Below are 10,560 nucleotides of genomic sequence, written 5' to 3'. Positions count from 1 at the left end.
AGGCTTAAGCCCTTATTCTTACAATTCTTGTTAGAGCACAGGGCTGGTACGCTGGATTTACACAGGCTCTGGCGCTGGAGGTATGTCAGAGAAGAGTTGAGTAGAGTGGGCTCTAGGGACTAACTACAGTTTCTGTAACAGAAAGAGTGAAATAGGGTACGACAACCTTGAAGTGATTTCCATTTACAGTGGCAGGTGTATTATTGGCACAGGGGTAAAGTAAATGAGACAAGTAAGAGCCACATTGTCAGCCATGCAAAAAAATTCTTCTTGATGTTTCTCAGTGAGAGCTTTTTTATCTACTCAGAAAAGTGGGGCCACTCTTATCAAAGCCAAATTAGGAGCAGGGTTGGATGCTTTCTGGATGAGGGACGCTGCATATCGTGGGAATATCAGCTTGGTTTTGTCCGGTCTGAACAACTTTTTTGAAATATGGAAGTTGTGTCTTAAATGGTCCTCTGCCTGAGTCCAGCCAGCACTGGGCACTTGGAATAAAACTCCTCTTTTCTCACCATGGGAATTCATTCTCCAAAATTCATTCCAAAGACCCTAAGGGTGAAACTCAAGAGTCTACCTCTGACAAGTGAGCAGACAGCTTTGGAAAACCAGGAGCTCAAGTAGATTTCCAGAACTCATGGCCAGCTGAAGAACTGCATTTTCTAGGGTAGAATGTCTTTCCTTTTAACAAATATGAGATTTGCTTTTGATAGGAGGGTGCATTGGAAATGGAGTGCTAACATCTGAAACGAGCTCAGCCTTTCCTTGTGAATAGATTGCTTCAGGGAAAAAGCACATGAATGTCCTGTCACTATTTTTGTTACTGTCTCTTGAGGGCAGTCACATGCGGAAGCACTGGCCACCAGGAAAATGTTAGAGCTGAGGCTTTTGATGTGAAATCTTGCTGTTACTGCTTCTGCTTAATGAATGGAACAAATATTGGTAAAAGGATTAAAATATAAATATTATTAGTGTTATGCACAAGGCTTAAAATTCCTCCTGAGTGAACACCTGGTGAACAAACATGTAGCCTCTTTGCTTTCAGTCGAGGTGTTCTGGATTATAGCAACTGAGGAAAGAGGGTTTTATGTAGAAATAAGTGATGGACCACTGGGAGAACAAGCAGCTTATAGGAAGATGTAGGGAAGATGGGCAAGCTGAATATAGATACTCTGCCTTATTACACTGAAAGAAAGAAATGCAGCTGCAAGACGGTTATTTAATGTGGATGCACACCAGTCAGATAAAAGGCAGTGGGTTTAAGTGCTATGTGAACTAGGATCCTTAGCTGTTTCCTAAGATGACTCCATTGCTCCAGGTGCTTTTTCTTTGACCTTTCCCATGTTGCCCTCAAGCCAAACGTGTAAAGCTGTGCTGCTGCTTCATTGTGAGCTGCTGTTGTGGTGGGGATGGGGCGAGAGCCTGTTGCTGTTCACGGTGATCAAGCAGGAGACATGAGCTTTCCCTTTGCAGTAAGAAACCCAGTGGAAAGAAAGAGAAAGTGAGAAATGACCGGCAGTGGGAATGTGTTTACCATTACCCAAGGCAAAGGCCTGTGAATATGTGTAGAATTTTGCTGAGCTTTTGTCATCATATTTTTGTGGTAACTTCAGTTTACCAAGAACTGCTCCAGCTAATTTCTCTAATAGTGGTTAATACAATCCAGCAACAGCATCTGCAAGAGGAGGAAAAACAAACAGATAAGCCTTTGCTAGACTTCCTTCCTTCCTTCCTTCCTTCCTTCCTTCCTTCCTTCCTTCCTTCCTTCCTTCCTTCCTTCCTTCCTTCCTTCCTTCCTTCCTTCCTTCCTTCCTTCCTTCCCTCTCTCTCTCTCTGTGCTAAAAACCAGCTCCACTTGAGTTCTTTGCCCTCAGATGTGTTAAACCCTGTTAATACAATCCAGCAACAGCATCTGCAAGAGGAGGAAAAACAAACAGATAAGCCTTTGCTAGACTTCCTTCCTTCCTTCCTTCCTTCCTTCCTTCCTTCCTTCCTTCCTTCCTTCCTTCCTTCCTTCCTTCCCTCTCTCTCTCTCTGTGCTAAAAACCAGCTCCACTTGAGGTCTTTGCCCTCAGATGTGTTAAACCCTGTATGTGAGAGTGTCTCCATATCTGGCTCGGCTCTGGGAGGTGTATTGCAATTTTATCAGCGGTTACTGCCCTCACTTCGATCCTGCACCCATCTGCATGCGCAGCAAGATGTGGACTGAGTCTCAGGGCTGGCCCCATAGCAAGCTCCTTGAATACAGGAATGGCAGATGACAGTAAGTGGTAACTCCGGTATTTTTCTGAGTTACTCCGGTGTGTATGTCAGACCAACATGAAGACAGCTGACAGAAGCTCTTTTTCATTAGTGTAACTCTCTTCACGAAGGATTTTGCTAGGAAAAGCTGAGCAATATCCCATTGACTTGACTTGTCACACAGTATATTGCCTTGCTGAAGACTTTATACTAACACCTGTAGTTATGTTCAGAGTCGACACATACGATATCTGAAATACAGATATCAGATACAGACTCTCTTAAATTTAATAACTCACTTCCTGAAATGTAAGAGTTCAATCTGTTGTAGCTTAAGGGTCAGGGAATTGGCAGGAGCTATACACTAAAGGAAGGACTGTCGATTTACCCTCAGCCCTTTACTCTCTCTTTGCTAATTTCTGAGCTGGAGAAGTGCAAATTTCTATAGATAGGTTTACAAATACATTCAGTGAGGCAGATTCAGAAGCTGGAGGGTGGGGATGGGAAATGCAAGTGGAATGCTTGTGGAAGATGGAAAGAAAGAGAGAATTTATTTGGCTCACCCTTGTGTAAAGCTACGAGTTAAATGGTATAAATAAATTTTAGAATTAAGTGCATGTATCTCATACATTCTTGTCTGCACTTATTAGTTATTCTGATGCTCTTCCTACATTTCTCTCAATTTTTTAAAATTTGTTTTAGATTTATATTTGCAGTTCTGTACCCCTTGTTGCTAAGATTTCCTACCTTGGCTCCTCTGGTTGTTGCAAAGTGGTGATGAATAATATTCTGGAAAAAAACGTACTGAGCCAAATCAAGTTTTCAAAATTTAATGCACCCTTGCTCACCAGTTGCATTTGTAACATTGTGACTTTCTCATATTTTGATGAGGCCCTCAAAGTAATAGAAATTTGTTTACTTCAGCATCAGTTCTAGGCTGACTTAATCTGTAAATCACACAGAATCACAAAATGGTTGAGGTTGGTAGGGACCTCTGGAGGTCATCTGGTCCAACCCCCTCTTCAAGCAGGGCCACACCGAGACAGTTGCCCAGGAACACGTCGAGACTGTTTTTAACATCTTTAAGGATGGAGACTCCACAACCTCCCTGGGCAACCTGTGCCACTGCTTGGTCACCCTCACAGTGAAAAAGTTTCCTGATGTTCAGAGGGAAACTCATGTGTTTCAGTTTGTGCCCATTGCCTCTAATCCTGGCACTGGGTACGAATGAAAAGAGCCTGGCTCCATCCTCTTTGCATCCTCCCTTCAGGTAAATTAACTGTTAATTCAAATAAAATAAAATAAAATAAAATAAAATAAAACAAAACAAAATTCTCCTGGTCCTTTCTTACGAAACAGCATATAGCCTTGCAAATTGCTCACAGGTGTCTGCTTGGATACTGAACTTCTAATACTGTGTCCTGTTTTGTTTTTCAGATGGGTCCATCTTTCAGTAACTCAACATTCCAGTCCAAAATAACAGAATCAGCTGATATTGTCGTTGGAATATGTTACATGGTATTTGGTAAGCATGATTTTATAGAGCTTTGGCCACATTGGATGTGGTAAGGAGACCTGACTGTAAAAGCCAAGTTTGTTTCTGACACAGGTGAACTTCTCTATAGTCTTAAGGGGAAAAAACCCCATAAAGTAAAATCATTAAAAGGTTTTTAACCTGTGATTTGTGCCAGGTACAAAAACTCTATTCAGTACTAGAAATATGAAGCTGGACAGGAACGCTGGTTTTTGAGGCCCTGGCAGTTCCCAGCATCCGCACTGTCATTGTTAAGTCTAAACAGGAAAGCGTCTCTTCCATACATCATTGCATACGGTAGAACAACACATCCTGACTGCTCACAATGCCTGAAGTAAAACACCAAAAGCCATCATTATAACGCGCCTGGAAAGGTGCTGGAAAGATAGGTTTACGTCCAGTGTCCAGTTGCTGCCTTAGAAGGTGAGATTGCTGGTGAGGGGTCTATGCTGTTAGAGAGGAGCCAAATTTATCCTCCATAGTCCTGGTCTGGCTGAGGAGAAAAATCCGGATCTAATCCTAAAGGTACTGGTCAGCGTAGCCACGAGCCAGAGGCCAGGAAAGGCGACCCAGACACCTGGGAGAGCAACGGCAACCCTGGCTAAGCTCAGTCAGTAGGCATGGCTGATGTCTGGTGCTTCAGAAGAGTGAAACAGAAAAACGTGGAAGCCAAATGAATGCCCTAAGAGAAAAAACAAAGCTCTCCTCAGAATTTTCCTTCCCTAAGGCTACTAGTACTAGCTCTGAATATGGGATTATTGCAAAATAAATATGGCGCCAGCAAAAAGTGAACCTGTGTCTTTTGTCCCCATTGGCTGTCAATGAATATTGGCATCCTAATGGCTTCAAAGATTAACACTTTTTTTCAACATTTTAACTGACAAATTCAAATGAATGTAAGCCTATTTCTTTTAGAGTGTAGCTGTATGTGGATTGCTGGGCTTGAGAGGAGACTTATAGCCTGGCTGGACAAAGCATACCAATTTAGAGACTCCTGAATTTGCAGAGCTGGCTCAGCTAATGATAGGGTAATTTCTCATCAGAAACCTGGTGCTGTTTTTCTCCTGTCAGATGGACTTGAAATTTTCTGGTGTAACTTTATTTTTGGTTTTGGTGTTTTCTATGTGTTATCAACAACAACTAAGATGCAGACCTCTCTACTGACAACGCCGCTGATAAAACAGCGAAAAGTTCATCTATCTCTGTCCTGTGTTCTCTCCCATCTTTGTTCAGCTAGTCATACAGTGTAGTGTTGCCTCATAACTTTCTTTTTAACTTTCTCTTTAACTTTAACTTTTTCTTTCTGGATCCTGTGATAATTAAACATGCTCAGATCACTGAGTCTCTTTTCAGGATGCATCTTCAGTATCTACTATGTCAGTCATGCCAAAGTTGTTGAAGAGCACTACTTAGAAAACAGATGCAGTATGTTCACAAGGCCATGGAAAATGGAGCATGGAGTGATCCTGATAGAGCATTTAATGCATTTGCTGACCCCTTATACCATTCCTGACCAAAATTTGTCAAGCCTCCTCTGAAAAACTTTCCATGAACTCACTAAGCAATTTATTCTAGTGTTTGCTCATCTGAGGAGGAATGGGAAACATGGAAAAGAAATTTCCAGCAAGTGGTATTTTGCAAAAGTTGCACAAAATATTTGAAAGAAAAATAATATGCTTAAAAAGAAAAAAAAAAAATTGGTTTAGATAAAACCTCTTCCCATCTGTCTCTCCAGGTATTTCCCAATGGAAAGGCTTTGGATAGCTTTGGCCATACAGTCAGCTAGATCTTGAAATTACTATGATGACAGCTGATGCATACTAAAAAACTGTATATGGACTTGAGCTGGTAATCCAGACAAGAAAAGACACCATGGGAAATACAAGCAAAAAATGAAATTAAGTCTTTGCTAAGGAAAAATGTGATGATTGACTTTCCTGTAGTATAGCCACTGAAGATACTCGGTATGACTGATGTCTCTGATGTGGCTACAATTTTTATGTTCTGGTTAAAATTAATCTTACAGTAGAAACAGTGAGAAAGCATACCCTGATAGTCTAATGATCTGTGCTCCTTGACCTCAGCCAACATGATTCTGCTTAGATAATGTTCCTTTTAGTGATAGCAAGTGATATTCAGACTGAAAGGCAATTGAAACATTGAAAAATATTAAAATGTGGAGAGAAAATGTAACTAATAATTTTAAACAAAATTATTCCTTTTACTGTGTTTTGGAGTCTTGGAAGAAAAATGTTTGGAACAAAGTTGTTGCACATTTGCAGAAGCAGAATTCAAGGAGAATATTTTTTCTCTCTCCAGAAGAGTTTAAATTACACGTATCTGAAATGAGCTTAGGGAGATCAGTGATGGAAAGTAATTTAGTATCAGTGTGTAACATTACTTGCTAATCTGCCGTTTCCTTATGAGAAAATGTCATAATTTGTAGAATATTTGGGAAATCTATGTATTTTTTTCCTATGAGAGTATGATTAAATTAGGCATATTCTCTTATGGGTATAATCCAAAGTCAGTGCTGGTTTGTGGTTGCTATGCAACTTGTCAACATCAGTTTCTATACCAGTATTTACCTATATACTATAGGTAAAGTGTTGCTTTTTCCAAAGGTATGCAGGAAGAGACAGTGAGGTCCACAGAAGCACTTGGTCTCTCTTCAACAGCTTGATTCCAATGGCATTAATTAAGGGACCCTCCCATTCATTAGGCATTCTTGTGTTCATGGCCCTCTGAAGCTTTTATGTTTGAAAGTTGTTCTTGCGTGTCTATAAAAGGCTGCCTAAAACTCTGCTTTTTGGCTGTTGTCTGACCTTCTAAACTGATGGTGACCTAACTCTTATACAACTTTGTGTATCCATCACAGGTTTTGATCCTGTTTAAAGGTAGAGAGCAAATTGCTTGTCTTCTATTAGAGTACTTGCAGCCTTCTTAAGTTTCTTGGCACATAGTAAAAGCAGCATTCCCAGAGAAAATAGTTCCATCTACACACAGTAGAGTCATTACTTAACTACATTTTTCTCTCTCATGCATAATTCAACATTCTTTCTATGTTGCCTGTTATTACTAGGAACTACGGCAGGTACCTCTGAGAAAATGCCTCAAAGAGAAAGGAAAAGAAGGGTTAGTGAATGGAGAGCTCTAGACTTGGAACTGGGGAAATGTGTGCAGTGCCAGATGGATATTGTCTCTGGCTTAATTAATGCCAGCTTCCTACAGGAAAAATGTTTTTTGGCAGGTCAGTTAATTTAATGGACAAGATTATTCATTAGATATTTGTAGATAATTTGATGGACAAACCAGGAAGAAACCAGGAAAGTTTATTAAAATTTTTCCAAAAAAAATTGAAATATAAAGAAGAGAAAACTGCAAATATAAAAAAAGAGACAAGTTAATCTGTCTATGATGTGAAACTATGTGCTGCTATGATGACAGCACATTATTCTTGTGCAGGAGGAAAAAAATGATGGCTGAAAGTAACTCTTCTTCATATTCTGTGTTTTTCTGCAGGAATATGCTCCTTGTGTGGGAACACTATTCTCCTATATGTCTCCTGCAAGAAAAAGAATTTGTTGAAACCAGCAGAATACTTCATTATTAACCTTGCCATCAGTGACCTTGGCATGACTCTGACATTGTACCCTCTAGCTGTAACCTCCAGCCTTTCGCACAGGTTTGTTCAATATGCATGTGATATTTAACATTCTTTGTGGGCTCTGGAGGTCTGTGTCAGTGATGAAGACCGAATTACTCTGCCGCTTTGCTTGTCATAAAAAGTGGGAAATAATTGTAGGAATTGAGAGAATTATTCTCTGTAACAGCAGCTTTATGGACTGCTGGTGTGAATCAGTGTTTGTGTCTACTTGAGGTTACTCTCTTTTTGATTTCTGCAGAAAAATCTGAGAAGATTTTCGTTCCAAACATCCATGTCCTACTGCATTTATCCTTTTTGGGTAGTATTACTCAAGTGATGGTGAAATGCTTAATTTTTTCTTCAGTTGGACAGTGAAATTTGGTACCATAAAAAGAAAATCCTGATTTTACTTATCATCTCCAAAAGTAGTGGTAGTGATGATGCATAGAAGTGTGCATAAAAATGTAATTTTCAGGCCAACACTCAGAATTTAGACCTTCTTCCTTCCTTCCTCTCACTTCTCTCCTCTTTAACCACATGAATTAAACCTCATATCATTATGCAAGATCTTTTTTTTGCCATCTTATTTTAAAGTTTGGGAAGCTTAGGAGACTCATTACTAGACCTCAGACAGTATTTGTGCAGCCCAGGCAGTATGAAAGTGTTTGAGAGAAGGGAACTAGACAGAAAAGGAAGATCAGAGCTGGTTGCCAGGAGCTGTTTTGCATGGTTTGGGATAGGATGGTATTTGTATTATTTTGGTCTATCCCAGTTGTTGCAGAATGTCCCGCAACTGTACAGATATGAATATGCAGTGCTGATTTGGCTTCCCAAAACACTTTACTGAGAAACTTAGGAATGTGTGTTTAATAATGTAATTTAGTAGAATATATTTAATGAAAGAGATGGAGAATACCTTGCCCAACATGACCCCTGGGTAATTTTTTCTTTTCAGTTTACCAAAATTAAAAAAAAAAAAATTTGGTTTGGTGTGAAGAAAATCTCTCTCTGTCCTTCTCCCATCTAGTTTTCTCTCATTTTGGCATCAAAATAAAAAATGAGAGGAAAAAATCCAGTAATTACTCAGTTTTTACCACATTACTTTCTGTGTTAAAATATTGCTAAATATATTGACTAATGGAGATCATTTGCTACTGCAAATACTGCCAGTGTCTCAATAGAAAGGGAGGAGGCATAGTGATTCAGATCAAATTTTTGTTCTTTTGGAGACTCTTCAGAAGAGAACATGTTGATTTGGATGAAAACTAGTTTAAAATTATACATAAAAGTAGCAGAAATAACAATAAGCTGTAGTATTTTATGACCTACACCTACTAGTGACAAGCATATAGATTTTTCTTTTCAGATATTAAGATATACTGCTTTGTTTTATAAAATAAAAAGGCTTAAATGTGAATTATAAAAATAAAGCTGGACATGATTCCTTTACTGGCTGTAAGTTTTTCAAATGAGAATATCTTTCATAGTTGACCTACAAATAATTTAATCATGCAGTTTTATTGGATTTTTAAGTCTACAACTGTAAATATATTTCTACCAATTAGTATTACATTTAAGAAAGAAGGATAGCGTCTAAGAATTACCTTTCTTGGTTATTTGCCAGGTGGCTTTATGGGAAACAGCTTTGCTTGTTCTATGCATTTTGCGGGGTGCTGTTCGGGATCTGTAGTCTTTCAACACTGACATTACTGAGCACTGTGTGCTGCCTCAAAATTTGTTTTCCAGCTTATGGTAAGCTAATGTTTCTGTCTTAAATTATTAAATTTTGCATGTGAACATCGACCAGTATTTCTGGGTTGCATGTCCTAGAAAGTATTTTTGTCGAAAAGATCTTTTACATCCAGTCAAACAATTCTTATTTCTGTGATCATTGCTAATTAACTATAGGGCTAGATATATGCAATTGATTACTTCTAGGGTCTTTTAAGTCAGGGTGATAATTTGGAAACATGGAATAAGAGTTACGATCTGAAAGCAAGTTTGCCCTGAATAATTTTTTTGGAGTTTATTGATACATTTTGATAGAGTTCATTCATGCAGATTTATGTTGTGCTAAGTATCCTACATGTATCAGAGAATTCAGAATTTTTGCAAATTCTTGCAGCCCATGCCTTATTCTTATAAACTTTCAATATGCTATAATATTTTGAACACCTATTAAATTTATCCTTAATTACTCTGCTCAGCTGCCCTGCATATGGGAAATTCCATGCAGACATGGCAACCATGCTGACCTCGTTTTGTGTCTTCCAGGGAACAGGTTCAGGAAAGAACACGGACAAATCTTGATAGCCTGTGCTTGGACTTATGCAGCAATTTTTGCCTGTTCTCCCCTAGTTCACTGGGGAGAATACGGAGCGGAGCCCTACGGCACAGCCTGCTGCATTGACTGGCGTTCCACCAACGTAAACACCGTGGCCATGTCTTACACCATAGTCCTCTTTATTTTCTGTTTTATTCTCCCTTGTGGAGTAATTGTCACTTCCTACTCTCTTATTCTGGTAACAGTAAAAGAATCCAGGAAAGCAGTGGAACAGCATGTCTCTGGCCCCACCAGGATGAACAATGCGCAAACCATTGCTGTCAAGGTATTTGAAAGTTAGTCTTTGGCAAGCTGTTTTTGGCACAGCTGGGCAGCACCATTTAAGGACCAAGAAAGTTCCGAGGAGGGAATAAATACAAAAAGAAAATTGGTCCTTACTGCATTTCGTTTCGGAAAACAGTATTGTCCTGTGCAGATTCACTGCATGGCAATGAGTTGCTAAACATACAAACACCAGCTGTGCTGTTTCTGAAGCTCACAGAGCTTCTTTAGTTGTTAAAATTAAGATTTCAGACTTTTGATCAAAAGGAAGGTTAAAAATTGGAGCACTGTGTAAGAAGTGAGTTTGGATCTCGTGCTCTGGAACCATTGCTTATGAAAGCCAGTCTGGTTTTGAGTGAGTGAATTCTGCTTGCCCAGCTACAGACATCTGAGGAGATCCAAACTTAAGCAGTACATCATTAAAGATTTAAAATAGTAGTGTAGAGATCAAATGTTCTTTTTTTATAACTGAACAAAGGACAAAAGTCACAGAAAAGTGTATTTCTATAAATACTTTTTGAACCAAAGCCGCTGAAG

At 39.2% G+C, this 10,560-nt stretch overlaps 1 protein-coding gene across 1 annotated transcript; it reads left to right on the top strand.

The window, feature by feature from the left end:
• Positions 1–3,675: 3,675 nt before the first annotated feature.
• Positions 3,676–10,027, top strand: LOC104628476 (opsin-5-like; the record flags this gene model as incomplete). Its single annotated transcript, XM_010297075.1, has 4 exons — positions 3,676–3,763; positions 7,295–7,457; positions 9,043–9,170; positions 9,693–10,027. Coding segments are annotated over exons 1-4 (714 nt in total), but the record flags the coding sequence as incomplete, so codon positions are not given.
• Positions 10,028–10,560: the final 533 nt, after the last annotated feature.

Source organism: Phaethon lepturus, unplaced genomic scaffold (genome assembly GCF_000687285.1).
Source record: "Phaethon lepturus isolate BGI_N335 unplaced genomic scaffold, ASM68728v1 scaffold39671, whole genome shotgun sequence".
Taxonomy (NCBI): Eukaryota; Metazoa; Chordata; class Aves; order Phaethontiformes; family Phaethontidae; genus Phaethon; species Phaethon lepturus.
This window is presented reverse-complemented; position numbering and strand designations above follow the sequence as displayed.